Genomic DNA, 19,379 nt, shown 5'->3' on the forward strand with positions numbered 1-19,379 from the left:
CTTACATTTTTTTCTCATATTTTCCCACCAATTTCAAAATGAAAAGTAAACAAAATTGAAATTAGACACTTTTTTCATATTTATAGATGTTTTGGAACAATCAACAACTATAGATTTTTATGCAAATTTTAATCCAAGTGTTGTGTTATAACATATTGTACATATATAGTACAATATTGCTTTTACATCATTGACAGATATCAGATCATTATGTTATACTGCAATAGAGAAAATTAGGTGCCTTCCAGTAGGGGACTTTGTATTGCATGGCAATATTTCATTCATTTGTTTTTTCGTGTATTTAATTAACGACTCTGTTGTAACATTGCAAACAAATATTTTCTGAATGACCTGGAAATATATACGATCTGTTAGTGGTTTGGTGATACTGGGTCAGTATATACACATAATAGTACTGAAGTATTGAATATTTCTTTCTATTTACACCAGTTTAAAGATTCACCAGCATATATTTGGAAGAAAGAATTATGTAAACCGTAAAGTCGAGCATGTAATTAGTCCCCTACCGGTGGAACACCGGAGTTGACAACTGAAATGCCTTCCGTCCGTCTGTCCGAGCTTACATTTGCATACTTAGGTGGCTATAGGAACAATAGGTAACTGTACTTTTTCTTTGATGTCATTCATTCCGTAAGCTTTTATGTGGCTATTTTTCTTTTACGTGGCTAAAAGACCAATAGAGAGAACAAAAGAATAGCTTCATAAATACCCATATGTAGGAACTTCCGTCCGTCTGTCCGACTGTCCATCCCCAAATCTGGATCCTGTAGTTACTCAAAAAGTATTCAAACTAGGTTCATAAAGCATGATATGTGAATAGAGGGCAATATGTAGATTATGCACGTACATGATTTATGTTTGTAGGTCATAGGTCAAGGTCACTATTGAAGGTCAAGTAAGATTGTTTCTGCTCCATTCATTTATATTCATAAATGGATTATCTTAGTGCTACGCACAAATGTTCCATATGATGAGACAATGTGTCAACATATGATCTGTGCTTGTCGATTAAAGGTTTAATGTGAAGTAAAAATTTGTTTCCATTCCATAACTTTTATTTGTATGGAAGGACTTTCTTACAACTACAAGCAAATGTTCCTCGTGACCAGACAATATGTCGAATATATGACCCATGCTTGGTAGTCAAAGGTTAAGGTCACTATTGAAATAAGAGTAAAGATAGTTTTTGTTCCTTAGCTTCTCAATGCCTTGAGGCATTTTTATATACACTCACACACACACTTGTTCCCCATAACCAAATGATGTATTGCATGTGTCGCACACATGACCCTTGGTTATCGGTAAAAGGTCAGTGTCACTATTGAATGTCAAGTAAAATAGTTTCCGCTCCTTAACTTCTATGTGGATTGATGGATTATCTTATTACTGCAAACAAATGTTTCCCATAATAAGACAACGTGTCGCATACATGAGTTTTGCTTGTAGGTCAAGGTCACTATTGAACTTTAAGTAAAAATAGTTTTTGTTTCTTAGCTCCAAAAACCAGAAGGGACGAACACTAACAAAGTTTTCCACCGGTAGGGACATTTGTATTGCCACTGCAATACTCGGTCACTTTTTAGTCCCCTACTGGTTGAAAACCAGTTTCGGGGACTATAGGAATGCGCTTTCCGTTCGTCCGTCTGTCCGTCTGTCTGTCCGTCCGTCCGTCCGCAATTTCGTGTCCAGTTCATAACTCTGTCATCCATGAAGGGATTTTAATATTACTTCGCACAAATGTTCCCCATGATGAGACGACGTGTCATGCGCAAAACCCGGACCCCTAGCTCAAAGGTCAAGGTCACAATTGGAGATCAAAGGTCAACAGAGCTTTTTTCCTGTCCGGTCCATAACTCTGCCATCCATGAAGGGATTTTAATATTACTTGGCACAAATGTACCTCATAATAAGCCGATGTGTCTTGCACAACTTTCAGACCACTAGCTCAAAGGTCAAGGTCACACTTAGCAGTCAAATGTTAACATAGCATGAACAGGGTCTGTTTCGTGTCCGGTCCATAACTCTGACATTCATTAAGGGATTTTAATATTCCTTGGCATAAATGTTCCCCATGATGAGACGACATGTCTTGCGCAAATCCCGGACCCTTAGCTCAAAGGTCAAGGTCACAATTGGAGGTCAAAGGTCAACAGAGTTTTTTTCCTGTCCGATCCAGAACTCTGTCATCCATCAAGGGATTACAATATTACTTGGCATAAATGTTCCCCATGATGAGATGACGTGTCAGGCGCAACACCCAGTACCCTAACTTAAAGGTCAAGGTCACACTTTGAGATCAAAGGTCAGTAGGATTTTTTTCCTGTCCAGTCTATAACTTTGTCATGCAAAACAGGATTTAGATATCAGTTGGCACAAATATTCCCCTGGATGAGACAACATGTTATGCGCAAAACCCAGGCCCAGGGTTTAATGTCAAGGTCACACTTAGAGACCAAAGGTCAGACACAAGAATGACTTTGTCTGGAGCATTTCTTCTTCATGCATGGAGGGATTTTGATGTAACTTGGCACAAATGTTCACCAACATAAGATGGATTGTCATGCGCAAGAACCAGATCCCTAGGTCTAAGGTCAAGGTCATATTTAGAGGTCAAATGTCAAATTCAAGAATTTTCTGTGGTACAACATGCATGTTACATCCAATTTTTAGGTGTATTTTGACCTATCTCTACCTGGTAAAGGGTTTCTTGTGGACTTATATTATATAGATTTTTTTTTAAGATTAATTTCCCTTTGTTGGTACTATAAATAACTTATATGATAACTTTTTTATAATCGGCAAAAACATTTCAATATGATAACAACTGGGGAAAACAACTGTGGGTTTTTTATATATGCACATTTTAATCCAAGTGTGTTGTTATAACATATTGTATATATAGTACAATATTGTTTATACATCATTGACAGATATCAGTTCATTATGTTATACTGTAATAGAGAAAATTAGGTGCCTTCCAGTAGGGGACTTTGTATTGCATGGCAATACTTCATTCACTTGTTTAACTTGGCATTTACCTTTTTATTACAACTGGAAAAAAGCGTAGACTTCACTACATGACATATAAGGCAGCAGTGAAGAGACAAGGCATTTACTTCTATGTTAACTTCAATAGAGATCTAGCGCAACCGATGTTTTCGAAAATTTCATTTACATGGGGCAATGCATTCATGTAAGTACATTTTAGTTATTCAGTCACATCAAATTCGTCTATATATATCCTTTGATTTAATTATAAAAAGACACCGAGGTGTAATGTAGCCACATAATCAAAGCAGGTTAAGTTTAACAATTTATTAATTAGACCAACGTTTCGGCTTTTACAGAGCCTTCATCAGGGTCTTTGATTTAATGTACAATATTTTTGACACAAAGAGTATGAAGGTAGATCACGTGGTCAAATAAACCGAAACCTGCTAATTATTTCTTTGATTTGAAGAATTGGGGGAAAATGATTTCCTTAATGAATTTTGCACTGCACTCTTTCCGAATTTATTAGATTGTAAGAACGGACAAGTTCATGTTAAGCCTTCATGTAAAATGTTCTCACAAACATACAGGGCTTGATACAAAATAGGTTGAGAAACACGTGTGCTTCAAAACGTTATTTCACACTTTAATAATGTTTGCGTTTGGTGATTATTATTGTATAACTTTTATGAATGAATTTTTCAATGCATTCTTTTTCTCATAATTAAGATCTTCTATAATTGATAAATATTCATCTGCACACTAGCGTAGCTCTGCTGGTTGTCATACGAATACCTTCTTGGTAATATATCAATAAATATGACAACATGTGGATCCGAAAGTAACTTCAAAAGGACAAGATATATCTTTTATAAAACAACTTGGTAGATAGGTACGAGGCAGTATGGTTAAGAGCTGATCATTTTGTTTTTTCCGTCTCTCAGTTACTTCGTCTGCCAGTCTGTTTGTCCGTCCGTCAGTAATATATAGTGAGTACTGTGATAATTTTAAAATAAAAGTACCAGACTTGGAGATATTTTCATGAAACCTGACGCATAAAGTCCAATTTTAAGAGTATGAGTGCATTTTCATTTGCCGCTCAGTACGAACAAAATGTTGATTCTGTAATACCTTTAAATGTTCATTGCACAAAAGATTCTTTTCTTAAAACCAGCTTTATAGATATAGGATAATATAAGTAATACGCATGCCTTTTAAAACTAGTTTTTATATAAATGGTGGTTACTATGGCAACATGTAGCTAAAAATATCAAAAATGGATACTTTCAACATAAAATGTACAAGGAAGTTTTACTGATGCAAGCTGACAATAAGAGAAAATGCAGATAATTTCATTTAAAAGTAAACACAATTGTCAATTGTCCTATTACACCTTCTGGTAGGGGCCTGTTGTTGTTGGGTTATGGTAATTTTACCTTGGAGAAAGGAACGATTACAGCACTCTTAGTACTTAAATGTGGGTATAATTGTAAATTAGCAGAATGGAAGTCCATGCTCTTCCTTTCTTAAATCATCTTGATGGTTTTTTCCCTAGCGATACCTGTTAATGTAATATTTAAATTTCAGTGTTAAATTTTATCACGACTCCAAAAATCCTGGAGAGATGTTGTTTTTCGTCCTTTCGACATATGGGAATATTAGATCCATTACAAATGTCACCATAAGAGTCGATGGAAACAGTGGCTTGTTCAGCTCACAGACTAGACTTACTCTAGCAACTACTTATAATACCGTCCTCATAAAAGAGCAGAACTCTATTACCCTGCTCTTAAACAGGATTTACTTGTTATCGGCTTGTTATGATCGTGCAAAATGATCAGGGCAATGCAGGTTTTCTTATTGCCAGGGCTGAGGCAGTGACTGATCATTTACTTTATAGGTGAGAGTAATTATGTTGGCGTGACAGCCTATCCTGTCAAAGAGTTTTTCAGCGGACCTCGAGGTTTGGCTATTGATTTGCCAGGCAAATCGGCTGTCAAAACTCTTCGGCAATTCGAGGTCTACTCCGTGTTGTTTGAAGCGGATGCCTTTAAATTGGTGCGTTTTTTCATAAGCCATGTGTTGTTTCTTTTTTGTTTGGGCACGAATTCGGGCTGCTGAATCATTCTGTTACACACTTTTTGTGTTGTCCATAGCTCTTCTATTCATCAAGGGATTTAAATATTACCTTGCATAAATATTCCCGACAACAAGACAACATGTCACGCGGAAGACCCGGACCCTTAGCGCAGATATCAAAGTCACACCAGGAGGTTAAAGTTAAAAGTCTGTTTTGTGAGAAATTTAAATAAATGATACCCATAAGGTCTTGTGGAAAACCCTGTCCGTGTTGAGAAGGTAATCACACTTTAAGTTGAATGTTGCAGGTTAATTTCACGCGACCCAGTCATATCAAACAAAATTTTGTAGTAAATGTTTTTTGTTTTTAGCTCATCTGAGCAATGCTGCTCAGGTGAGTTTTTCTGATCGCTCGATGTCCGGCGTCCGTTGTCTGTCTGTCGTCTGTCGTCTGTCAACATTTAGATTGTGTATGCGATAGAGGCTGTATTTTTCAACTGATCTTCATGACATTTGGTCAGAATGATTACCTTGAAGAAATCTAGGCCGAGTTCGAGAATGGATTATCTTGGGTCAAAAACTAGGTCACTAGATCAAATCAAGGAAAAACCTTGTGTATGCGATAGAGACTGTATTTTTCAATTGATCTTCATGAATTTTCTTCAGAATGATTACCTTGATAAAATCTAGGCCGAGTTCGAAAATGGGTCATCTGGGATCAAAAACTAGGTCACTAGGTCAAATCTTGGACAAACCTTGTGTATGCGATAGAGGCTGAATTTTTTAATTGATCTTCATGAACTTTCTTCAGAATGATTACCTTGATGAAATCTAGGCCGAGTTTGAAAATGGGTCATCTGGGGTCAAAAACTAGGTCACTAGGTCAAATAAAATAAAACTTTGTGTATGTGATAGAGGCTGTATTTTTAAATTTATATTCATGAATTTTCTTCAGAATGATTACCTTGATGAAATCTAGGCCAGGTTTGAAAATGGGTCATCTGGGGTCAAAACCTAGGTCACTAGGTCAAATCAAAATAAAACCTTGTGTATGCGATAGAGACTGTATTTTTCAACTGATCTTCTTGAAATTTTGTCAGAATGATTACTTTGATGAAATCTAGAAAGATTTTGAAAATGGTTCATCTGGGGTCAAAAACTAGGTCACTAGGTCAAATCAAGGAAAACCCTTGTGTATGCGATAGAGGCTGTATTTTTCAATTGGTCTTCATGAAAATTTGTCAGAATGATTATTTTGATAAAATCTAGGAAGAGTTTGAAAATGGGTCATCTGGGATCAAAAGCTAGGTCACTAGATCAAATCAAACAAAAACCTTGTGTATGCGATAGAGGCTATATTTTTCAATTGATCTTCATGAATTATGGTCAGAATGATTGCCTTGATGAAATCTATGCCAGTTACGAGTATGGATTATCTGGGATCAAAAACTAGGTCACTAGGTCAAATAAAAAAAAACCTTGTGTATGCAATAGGGGCTGCATTTTACACTAGATCTTCATGAAGTTTGACCAGAATATTTGTCTGGATGAAATCTAGATCGCGTTTGAATATGGGTCATCTAGGGTAAAAAACTAGGTCACCCGGTCAAATTAAACAAAAACCTTGTGTACGCAATAGGGGCTGCATTTTACACTGGATATGTATAAAATTTAGTCAGAATGATTGCTTAATGAAATCTAGGTCAAGTTAGAATATGGGTCATCTTGGGATAAAACTAGGTCACTAGGTCAAATCAAAGAAAAACCTTGTGTATGCGATAGAGACTGTATTTTTCAATTGATCTTCATGAAATTTGGTCAGAATGATAGCCTTGATAAAATTAAGGCCAAGTTCGAAAATGGGTCATCTGGGATCAAAAACTAGGTCGCTTGGACAAATCAAAGGAAAAGGTTTTGTATGCGATAGAGGCTGCATTTTCCAATTGATCTTCATGAAATTTAGTCAGAATGATTGCCTTGATCAAATCTAGGTCAAGTTTGAATGTAGGTTACCTTGGCTTAAAAACTAGATCACTAGGTCAAATTGAAGAAAATACTTGTATACACTTCAAGAGACCACATTTTTGGTCCAATCTTAATGAAAATTGGTCAGAATATTTGTTTCCATGAAATCACTATGTCAAACATGTTTACACTGTTATGGTATGTTTCTCAGGTGAGCGACCTAGGGACATCTTGGCCCTCTTGTTGTTGGGTTTAACGTCGCACCGACACAATTATGTCATATGGCGACTTTCCAGGTGTACCTCCATGCATTATTGCATCACGAGCGGATACATGGGTAGAACCACCAACCATCCATAAGCCAGTTGGGAGGCTTCCTCGCATGAAGAATTCAACGCCCCGAGTGAGGCTCGAACCCACATCGGTGAGGGGCAAGTGATTTGAAGTCAGCCATTTTAACCACTCGGCCACGGATGCCCCTATGTAGTAAAAGTTCTCCATAACAAGTTAATACGTTGCGTCCTCGACCCAGATCCTGAACGTACACGTCCTAAGATGGAAGACGCTTGTAACGTTTTCCTGCTCTTTCAGATTCATACGTGCATGCACACAATTTGTGTGTTGGCATTTATTAATCATTATACTAAGTATCTATTTTTGGAAATGACCTCAAATGTCTATTCTTTCGAATCATGTCCGTTTTCCTACAGTTAAACAGGAAATATCATATTGGTCTTGTTTATAAATATTTCAAAGCTGTAATACATAGACCAAATTGCTAATGATAGTATGTGTACTGTTTTGTGTCAGTGTTCCTCGTTAAGGGTTAAAGATATCCTTAATGTCGTTTTTTTCTGTTTAGTGTTCACATACTGTAATTTTCGTTCCGAATAAAGTTCTCCGCTTTTAAAAGGAATGTTGTCAAAGCTTTACCAATGACAAACGCTGTTGAGGGAATGTGGGGTGTGCAAGAACAATAACTGTATCTTGTTTACTCTTTTCATAATCTTCGACTGAGTTCGACTATTTGAAATCTTTTCAAATAATAGAGCGTTTTTTTTCAGTCTATCGCTGGCGACGGCGTTGGCTTGAGCATCACCTAAGTTTTGCTTATAAGCAGGTTTCTCTAAAACTATTTGGCTTAATGCTTTCAAACTTCCCAAATGTCTTTAGCTTCGCAAGATAATATCACAATGCAAGTAACATATCTCTAGCTTTTAGTTTGTTAGCATTATGCTCCTTTTAAAATGCATTGTATAAGGTCTGTGTAAGTTGGTTACTCCGAACTGCTAGGCTGAATGTTTTCAAAATCAACAAAAGTCTTCCACATCATGCGATGTAACTTTTATTTCGTTAAGATATTGTTTTTAAAACTTTTTAATTATTCTTTTTGGAAAATTTTACATGTAATCATGTCTTTAGAAATTCATACTCCTTCTTTTGAAATTCTACGCAGTCTTTTCTGCGCGATAAGGTAACCTCACATGGCATGTTTTATGACCCTGGCTTATATTTTGACAATGTTTGGCCCCTTTTTCAGGAAGACACTTTAGTGAAAGTTTTGCCTGTAAGCAATAGTCCCAAGAATTATTTAATGAATGTTTTCAAATGCTTCGGCATGATGAAATGACAATTCTTCGCCAGATTTCATACATCTGACTTTCACTTCTTAAAATTATTCACCTTTTGAGCTCGCCTGAATCAGAGGTCGTGAGTGAGCTATTGTGATAGGCCTATGTCCGGCGTGTGTCGTCTGCCGTGTGTTATTGTTCGTCTGGCATTAGCTTTCACATTTAACGAAATTCTTCTCATAAACTGATCATTGTTAAACTTGGTCTGTAGCATCCTTGTAAGGTCCTCTCTCAATTTTTTTCAAAAGGTTCCGCTTGACTGATATTAGGGTCCGCCAGAACTGAAAAATTCTTCTCATAAGCCGCTTGATGGATCATCACAAAATTTGGTCTGTAGCATCATTGAAAGATCTCTCAAGATCGTTCAAATAGTTCCGCTTGACTAATTTTAAGGGGCCGCCAAATCTAAAAATAGAAAAATCTTTAAACAACCTCTTCTCGTGAACAACTGGAAGGATCGTCACCATAGTAATTCTGTAGCATCCCTGTAAGTTCTTCTCCTAAATTTGTTCAAATGGTTTCGCTTGACTGATATTAGGGGCCACAAGATCTGAAAATAGAATAAATTTTTTTAAACACCTTCTTCTCAGGAGCCGCTTGATAGATCATCCGCAAACTTTGTTTGTAGCATCATTGAAAGTTCTTCTCTCAAGTTATTTCTAAACAGTTCCGCTTGACTGATTTTAGGGACCGCCAAATCTAAAAATAGAAAAATCTTTAAACGACTTTTTCTCATGAACTATTGAAATAACCGCCAGAGGCCAGAGCTAAAAATAGAAACACACTTTTGTGTGTCTCTTTCTTATGAACCGCAAGAAGGATTGTCACCAAAATTGGTCTGCAGCATTTTTGTAAGGTCCTCTCTCAAATTTATTCAAATAGTTCCGCTTGAATGATTCAGAGGCCGACAGAGCTGAAAGTAGAAAAAAATATTTTTGCGACTTCTTCTTATTGACCGTTTGTCAGATCAACACCAACGATTGTACGTAGCATCTTTGTAAGGACCTCTTCTAATTTATTCATATGGTTCCTCTTCGACAGATTATAGGGGCCGCCAGTGCTAAAATAAAAAACAACAACTCTAAGCGACTTCTTATGAACACGTCATTTGATAAGTAGCATCCTTCTAAGGTCCTCTCATACATTTGTTCAAATAGTTCCGCTTGACTGATTTTAAGGAGCCATCACAGCTAAAAAATGTAGAAAAGCCTTTAAACAACTTCTTCTCATGAACAGATTGATGGATTATCACCGAAGGTGGTCTGTAGCATCCTTGTAAGATCATCTCTTAATTCTGTACAAATGGTTCTCATGTTAGGGGCCGCCAGAGCCAACAATAGGAAAACCTTTACTTCTCCTCATGAACCGCTTTATGGATCATCACCAAACTTGTTCTAAGGCATCAAAATAAGGTCCATTCTCAAATTCATTTAAATGGTTTCGCATGACTGATTGTAGGGGTCGACAGATAAGAGAATTTTTGTTTGTTTTGCTTCACTGATCTGACAGCACTGAAAATACAGCAGTATTGATTCGATTAGAAACATTATGTAAGAACTAACCTGAAGTTTGTTCAAATAAGTCTCTAGAAAAAAATAACTTTTTCCTGACAAGAATTTCCTTTATATTGAGTCATAGTGCCTAATATTTCTGACCATGAAATTGAAAGCCCTTGATTTGACCTGAAAGTCACCTCTGTCTGGAAAACTGTTGAGTAACAGATCAAACAGGTGGCTTTATAGAAGCATGTACTTAAGCATGAAGTGGAGCTGAGTGGATTTAATTAGCGTGATAGGTCAAAGAGCCATACACTAAAGCCTGGGATGGACTGGTATTGAGTTTATTATAGAAGATTTATATAATAAGAATTTCATGACTGATGCCCTCTGAGTTTTAAACACAAATGTTACCATCCGTGATATAATGTCTCAACATGTGTTCAAGGTCAAATAGTAAAGGTCGGGTGAGCGATTTAGAGCCACTGTGGCCCTCATGATCAATTTAGAATTTTTTTCTAAAGGTTTCTATTTAAGCTAGTATTAGGTGGAAGGGTTTTAGACAGTCACGCGCACTACATAGCTCTTGTTTGATCTACTCATACACTCTTGTTCGGAGCAAAACGCTAAATTTTTAAAAGGATTTTGTTAAAACGTCACATAATGACAGAGGACATTGACAAAATGTACGGTATGAAATAACCATAATTCTATATTTTTAGCTCACCTGAGTACAAAGTGCTCGGGGTGAGCTTTTGTGATCACTCACCAACGTCGTCCGTCTGTCATCTGTCCGTCCACACATTTCTTCAAATGACATCTCCTCTGAAACCCTTGTGGTGGAAGTTGATGAAACTGGGTCAGAATGTTCCTAGGGTGGTCTTCGTACAAAATTATTCGAATGGTTCACATGATTGCACATAGGAGACGGCAGAGCTAAAGAAGTAGAAAACTCTTCCAAAGATATCTCCTCCTATACCGTTTGTCCGATTTTGAAATAATTACACACAAGTGGTCCTTATGTGACCTTGCACCAAGATTATTCAAATCATTCTGATTTTTTGAAACACAAGGCCATCAGGGGGCTTTGTTTGACCCTCTACCAGAATTGTTCAAATTAATACCTTTCGTAAAAAACATGGCGGACAGGGAGAGTGGCCACTTTCCCCATATATAAACGAAGTGGAAACTTTAAGAATCTTCTTGTTGATATTTTCCCCTCATTATTCTATGTCTCCCTTCCCCCAACCTCTTACCCTACCTCCCCCTACTTTTCCAAACACACACCCCGTATTCATTTAATAGAAACTTTTGATTTATTATTGTCAGAACACAGTCAATATTTAAGGATAATTTAACAAGACATTTTTCTTGCATAACTATCTACCAAAACCGTCCAGGTAAGCGGTGAAATGCAGGTTAGCGATCTAGGGCCATTATGGCCCTCTTGTTGAATTATCTCCTTTTATTTGATTTACTTGCAGGGATCTTGTTAAATTTTCACACAAATGCATAAGATATTGAGAGGAAGTACAGTGAAAAAGAACTGTAACTCTACCTTGCTTACATTTTAGCTCGACAACACGAATGTTATGGAGAGATTGCCTATTTTCCCATGCGTCAGCGTTCGCGTCCAGGGCTTTATTTAAAAAAAAAAAACATACACATTTAATTTTTCTCTGTTATCTCAAATGGATTAGCGTCAGGCTCAAAATATATGATAGTCATCGTTTTCTGCATCATGTGACACAGGAGAAACAACTGTCGCACCGAATATAGACTAAGTTCCATTCTTATTTTGAATGTCATGTTTTGGTATAGTTTTTAGCTCACCTAGGTGAGTTTTTCTGATCGCTCGATATCCGGCGTCCGTCAACTGTCGTCTATCTGTCGTCCGTCAATAGTTAGCTTGTGTATGCGATAGAGGCTGCATTTTTCAAATGATCTTCATGAAATTTAGTCAGAATGATTACCTTGATAAAATCTAGGCCGAGTTTGAAAATGGGTTATCTGGGGTCAAAACCTAGGTCACTAGGTCAAATCAATAAAAACCTTGTGTATGCGATAGAGGCTGTATTTTTCAATTGATCTTCATGAATTTTCTTCAGAATGATTACCTTGATAAAATCTAGGACTTATTCGAAAATGGGTCATTTGGGGTCAAAAATTAGGTCACTAGGTCAAATCAAAGAAAAACCTTGTGTATGCGATAGAGGCTGTATTTTTTCAATTGATCTTCATAAATTTTGGTCAGAATGATTACTTTGATAAAATCTAGGCTAAGTTTGAAAGTGGGTCATCTGTGGTCAAAAAGTAGGTCACTAGGTCAAATCAAGGAAAAACCTTATGTATGCGATAGAGGCTGCATTTTTCAATTGATCTTCATGAATTTTTGTCTGAATGATTGCCTTGATTAAATCTATGCCAATTACGAATATGGGTCATCTGGGGTCAAAAGCTAGGACACTAGGTCAAATCAAAGAAAAACCTTGTGTATGCAATAGGGGCTGCATTTACACCGGATCTCCATGAAATTTGATCAGAATGTTTGTCTGGATGAAATCTAGATCGAGTTTGAATATGGATCATCTAGGGTAAAAAACTAGGTCACCCGGTCAAATTAAAGAAAACCCTTGTGTACGCAATAGGGGCTGCATTTTACACCGGATATACATAAAATTTAGTCAGAATGATTGCCTTAATGAAATCTAGGTCAGATTAGAATATGGGTCATCTGTGGTTAAAAACTAGGTCACTAGGTCAAATCAAGGAAAAACCTTGTGTATGCGATAGAGGCTGCATTTTTCAAATGATCTTCATGAAATTTAGTCAGAATGATTACCTTGATAAAATCTAGGCCGAGTTTGAAAATGGGTTATCTGGGGTCAAAACCTAGGTCACTAGGTCAAATCAAGGAAAAACCTTGTGTATGCGATAGAGGCTGTATTTTTCAATTGATCTTCGTGAATTTTTGTCAGAATGATTACCTTGATAAAGTCTAGGCCGGGTTTGAAAATGGATTATCTGGGGTAAAAAACTAGGTCACTAGGTCAAATCAATAAAAACCTTGTGTATGCGATAGAGGCTGTATTTTTAGCTCGACTATTCGAAGAATAGTCTAGCTATTCTACTCACCCTGGCGTCGGCGTCGGCGTCGGCGTCGGCGTCGGCGTCACACCTTGGTTAAGTTTTTGCATGCAAGTACATACAGCCATCAGTTAAAGGCATATAGCTTTGAAACTTATTTTTTCTTTTTCTAGGTCAATTACCAACCTCTCTGGGTCAAGTCCCATAACTCTGACATGTATTTTGAGCAAATTATGCCCCCTTTTGGACTTAGAAAATTTTGGTTAAAGTTTTACATGCAAGTTACTATCTCCAAAACTAATGCAGATATTGATTTGAAACTTCACATGTGTCTTCGGGGTTATAAAACTAGTTGATAGCAGCAAGTCCCATAACTCTGACCTTCATTTTGGCCAAATTATGCCCCCTTTTGGACTTAGAAAATTCTGGTTAAAGTTTTGCGTGCAAGTACATACAGCTATTTCTAAAAGGCATACAGATTTGAAACTTTATTTTTCTAGATCAATTACCAACCTCACTGGGTCAAGTCCCATAACTCTGACATGTATTTTGAGCAAATTATGCCCCTTTTTGGACTTAGAAAATTTTGGTTAATGTTTTACATGCAAGTTATTATCTCCAAAACTAATGCAGATATTGATTTGAAACTTCACATGTGTCTTTGGTGTTATAAAACTAGTTGATAGCAGCAAGTCCCATAACTCTGACCTTCATTTTGGCCAAATTATGCCCCCTTTTGGACTTAGCAAATTCTGGTTAAAGTTTTGCGTGCAAGTACATACAGCTATTACTAAAAGGCATATAGATTTGAAACTTATTTTTTCTTTTTCTAGATCAATTACCAACCTCACTGGGTCAAGTCCCATAACTCTGACTTGTATTTTGAGCAAATTATGCCCCCTTTTAGACTTAGAAAATTTTGGTTAATGTTTTACATACAAGTTATTATCTCCAAAACTAATGCAGATATTGAATTTAAACTTCACATGTGCCTTCGGGGTTATAAAACTAGTTGATAGCAGCAAGTCCCATAACTCTGACCTTCATTTTGGCCAAATTATGCCCCCTTTTGGACTTAGAAAATTCTGAAGTTTTGCGTGCAAGTACATACAGCTATTTCTAAAAGGCATACAGATTTGAAACTTAATTTTTCTTTTTCTAGATCAATTACCAACCTCACTGGGTCAAGTCCCATAACTCTGACATGTATTTTGAGCAAATTATACCCCCTTTTAGACTTAGAAAATTTTGGTTAATGTTTTACATGCAAGTTATTATCTCCAAAACTAATGCAGATATTGATTTGAAACTTCACATGTGTCTTCGGGGTTATGAAACTAGTTGATAGCAGCAAGTCCCATAACTCTGACCTTCATTTTGGCCAAATTATGCCCCCTTTTGGACTTAGCAAATTCTGGTTAAAGTTTTGCATGCAAGTACATACAGCTATTACTAAAAGGCATATAGATTTGAAACTTATTTTTTCTTTTTCTAGATCAATTACTATCCTCACTGGATCAAGTCCCATAACTCTGGCATGTATTTTGAGCAAATTATGCCCCTTTTTGGACTTAGAAAATTCTGGTTAAAGTTTTACATGCAAGTTTCTATCTCCAGAACTAATGCAGATATTGAATTGAAACTTCACACGTGCCTTCGGGGTTATAAAACTAGTTGATAGCAGCAAGTCCCATAACTGATATGCATTTTGGTCAAATTATTCCCCCTTTTGAACTTAAAACTCTTTTGATATTTAACCTTTTTGGGTAATATTTTCCTGCTTCTGGGACAATATTTCGAATAGTCGAGCTTGGCTGTCTTACGGACAGCTCTTGTTCAATTGATCTTCATGAATTTTCTTCAGAATGATTACCTTGATAAAATCTAGGACTTATTCGAAAACGGGTCATTTGGGGTCAAAAATTAGGTCACTAGGTCAAATCAAAGAAAAACCTTGTGTATGCGATAGAGGCTGTATTTTTCAATTGATCTTCATAAATTTTGGTCAGAATGATTACTTTGATAAAATCTAGGCTAAGTTTGAAAGTGGGTCATCTGTGGTCAAAAAGTAGGTCACTAGGTCAAATCAAGGAAAAACCTTATGTATGCGATAGAGGCTGCATTTTTCAATTGATCTTCATGAATTTTTGTCTGAATGATTGCCTTGATTAAATCTATGCCAATTACGAATATGGGTCATCTGGGGTCAAAAGCTAGGACACTAGGTCAAATCAAAGAAAAACCTTGTGTATGCAATAGGGGCTGCATTTACACCGGATCTCCATGAAATTTGATCAGAATGTTTGTCTGGATGAAATCTAGATCGAGTTTGAATATGGATCATCTAGGGTAAAAAACTAGGTCACCCGGTCAAATTAAAGAAAACCCTTGTGTACGCAATAGGGGCTGCATTTTACACTGGATATACATAAAATTTAGTCAGAATGATTGCCTTAATGAAATCTAGGTCAGATTAGAATATGGGTCATCTGTGGTTAAAAACTAGGTCACTAGGTCAAATCAAGGAAAAACCTTGTGTATGCGATAGAGACTGTATTTTTCAACTGATCTTCATGAAATTTGGTCAGAATGATAAACTTGATGAAATTAAGATCAGTTTTGAATACGGATAATCTGGGATAAAAAACTAGGTCGCTAGGACAAACCAAAGAAAAAGGTTTTGTATGCAATAGAGGTTGTATTTTTCAATTGAGGTTCATGAAATTTAATCAGAATGATTGCCTTGATCAAATCTATGTCAAGTTCGAATGTATGTTACCTTGGCTTAAAAACTAGGTCAATATGTCAAATTGAAAAAAATACTTGTTTACACTTCAAGAGACCACATTTTTGTTCCAATCTTAATGAAAAGTAGTCAGAATATTTGTTTCCATGAAATCACTATGTCAAACATGTTTACACTGTTATGGTGTGTTTCTCAGGTGAGCCACCTAGGGCCATCTTGGCCCTCTTGTTTCTAAATTGATTTGATTTAATCTTCAAATTTTTAGTCCATATCATTATACACATGACGTGACACAAGGTCCATACATATTGCCCAAAACTGCATGATTAATAACCCCCTTACAGTTCAAGGTTAAAGATTTAATACGTTTTCACTTAATCAATGGATTTGATTCAAACCTAAAAGGTTGTTACACATTATATGATCCAGGGTCGTTAAGGGTAGAAGAATTCCATGATTTAAGTCATTTCATACTTAGAATTTCTAGTTTAAGTTTTGATGTGTTACCACTCTATCCCTGTTATTCCTGATAGATTCGATTCAGACTTAAAATATTTGTCAAATAGCATCTGCCACGTCATAAGACACAAAGTCCATACCTCTGATATTAATATTATTAATATTTCATGAATTATGTCCTTCCCAAAACAATTCTAGTTTCAACTTTTGATGCATATTGACTTCATTTCAGTTATTGCAAAATGATTCTGACTTAAGACAGCTGTTTAGCATCAGCATAACATCATATGTCACAAGGCCCATCAGTCTGGCAGAAAAATTATAAGAGTTATGCATCTTTTATTCTTAGAATTTCCGGTTAATATTTTGATGCACTTTCACTTAATCTCTGTTATTACTGAATGTATTTGATTAAACTTAAGATAGTTGTTCAGAATCATCACCATATATGATAAGGTCCATAAAGTGTTGATTTGCAGAATGGACGGAGGTGGGTACATCAAAACCCAAACCCCACCTGCAGTTTTCTGAATTTATTTGCATTCATCATGTAAATTTAGAAATTTCACACACAAAATGTTTTGTTTCCTCTGACAGTATTGCAGGGCTATTAATTACTCTATTGATAGCTCTAGTTCCATGAGGTGTGCCCTAGTCTACTTCCCTATTTTACTGCTTGTATAATTACTAGTATTGAGACGAAGTGTAGAGTACAGGAACCACAATTTCAATGCCTGTCCGCTTAGCTCAATAGGGAGAGCGCATATATACTGATCATGGGGTCATGTTCTATCCTTGAGCGACGTGACGATTTGATAAAAGACATTTGTCTGAAACCATTCGTCCTCCAACTCTGATTCATGTTGGGAAGTTTGCAGTTACTTGCGGAGAACAAGCTTGTACTAGTTCAGAATCCATGAACACTGGTAAGGTTAATTGCCCACCGTTACATAACTGAAAGAATGTTATAAATTGGTGTTAAACCCGAAACAAACAAAAAATGTGTACTGTTCGAAGTATTAATTAGTCTGTGATAAATTTACTTGAAATTTTACTAGGAATTTATTTAAACTTTACGAACGTGGTAAAATAGTTGGAACTAGAGTGTGTATTTTCTCTTTTTGCCCACCTGGCTCCGCGGGAAGACGGATGTGTCCAACATGGTTTTTGTTGTAAACATGGACAGGCACTTGGGTTTACCGGTGAAAACGGGCCATAACTTGATTTATAATCGGACACCTATAGAATGAACTTATTCTAATAACTTCATGAAAAACTCAGAGATGTCGCAAAATATTTAATTAGAAACTTGAATTATCGTAAACAACCAATATTAGACATATGTACCCTTCTATGAAGATCAGCGGTTCGCACGTGTCTTTACGTGGTATCAAATTTCAGTACTTTTAGCTTCTCGAAACAATAATGGAATTTTGTTTTCAACATGAAGGAGCATAATGAATGCGTAGAATTTAAAGGATTGTTTACTATTTTAAAATTATCTTACACTTCTACTGCATATGTAGTTTAATATTCATTACCTTTGGATGTTTCGGTCTGTAACTGATGCCTTCCGTCGTTTGATACACATTTTAGGGCTGCCAATGGGTTAATTTGGATAGCACTGGATGAATTTAAGGATGTTGTTTTACAAGAGATAAAGCAGTTTTTGGATGAGTTTGTAATCGATTTCGCTATACCAGAGGATGCTTCTTCCAAACGCTTCAGAGAAACGCTGGAGTGCACTGCGTCCACTAAGGTAAAACGTATTTTTAAATCAACAGTTCCTGACGTTTTCTTACATGTTTGATGTTTACCTTCAAGAAGTATGCATATTTATTTATCTTGACCTTCTTGTCTGCCCGTCCGTCCATCTGTCACATGTTCTGTTCTGGATAACTCCTCCCACAATCGAGGTGTTCCTGCTGACCGGATATATCTAGTTATGAGTTTCATCCAATCTGATGAAAATTGGAAGCAGTCTCCTACGTAGTAGTCTCCCCTTACAGAACAGAGATCTCTGCCATCATAAACACTTTAAGAAGGTTTTGTTATATCGTTTTTTTCATCATTTAATAAAAGACTTTAATTATTGAAATTGTTTTGAGTATATTTCAAAGATTTAAGGCAGACAAAAAATTAAGTTGAAAATAAGAAAATAATATTTCAATTTCTTTTTTCGACGGTCATGTGATTTTCACGGTCACGTGGTATGAGCTGCGGCAGTGATTAATATAGCGCTAGAGGAGATAATCCTTGCTCGGCGTTTGAGATCTTACATGTATGAGGAGTTGTTGGGAAACTAATTCATTCAAATGGCTTAGTCCTCTACTCCCCTATTACCGACGCCGCAGAAAATAACTGGAATATGCTCCACTAAACTCGATTTAAATCTGAAAAAAAAACAAAAACTAAAAGCATTTGATGAAATATCTAGATAGGAGGAGCTGTCCAAAAATGAAACTTTACTGTCATTCCTTCCTTTGTCAGATACCAAAACATTGAATGTAAAAGTTCAAACAGAAAACCTTAATCAGATGCATTTGCAAGATAAACAGTAAATATTTGACAGGTGTTTACCATGTCACCTTCCAAATGAAAACAGGCTATAAACTTAGTCACGGTATTTCTCGACCATCGCCTTAGCATAATGTCATAAATCAGCATAATGTGGTCATCCAAGGTTCTACAGGGAGCGTTAATGGGCGTTTTATTCCTTTGGCGTAACCCGTATTATATATTTCAGTAGGTAATATTAACTATTTATGAACGGCTGTCTTGGTCGGGAGGCCTTATTATTTTCAAATAAGCGTGAATAATTTAGAACATTCAACCAGTCAGTACACGGATTTGTAGAATGAAGGCTAGCTTGCTGGCATAATTATGAAGAGAGTTCAGTTTTTG

At 36.4% G+C, this 19,379-nt stretch overlaps 1 protein-coding gene across 1 annotated transcript in view; it reads left to right on the forward strand.

The window, feature by feature from the left end:
* The window catches only part of LOC128554102 (uncharacterized), a gene marked incomplete at its 3' end in the record, with an annotated part of 55,913 nt that extends 37,679 nt beyond the window's left edge, over positions 1-18,234 (forward strand). Inside the window, exon 14 of the mRNA XM_053535336.1 lies at positions 18,115-18,234. Coding sequence (XP_053391311.1) covers positions 18,115-18,234 — 120 coding nt within the window. The remainder of the gene's footprint in view (positions 1-18,114) is intronic.
* Positions 18,235-19,379: the final 1,145 nt, after the last annotated feature.

This window comes from Mercenaria mercenaria, unplaced genomic scaffold (genome assembly GCF_021730395.1).
Source record: "Mercenaria mercenaria strain notata unplaced genomic scaffold, MADL_Memer_1 contig_4718, whole genome shotgun sequence".
In the NCBI taxonomy this organism is placed as follows: Eukaryota; Metazoa; Mollusca; class Bivalvia; order Venerida; family Veneridae; genus Mercenaria; species Mercenaria mercenaria.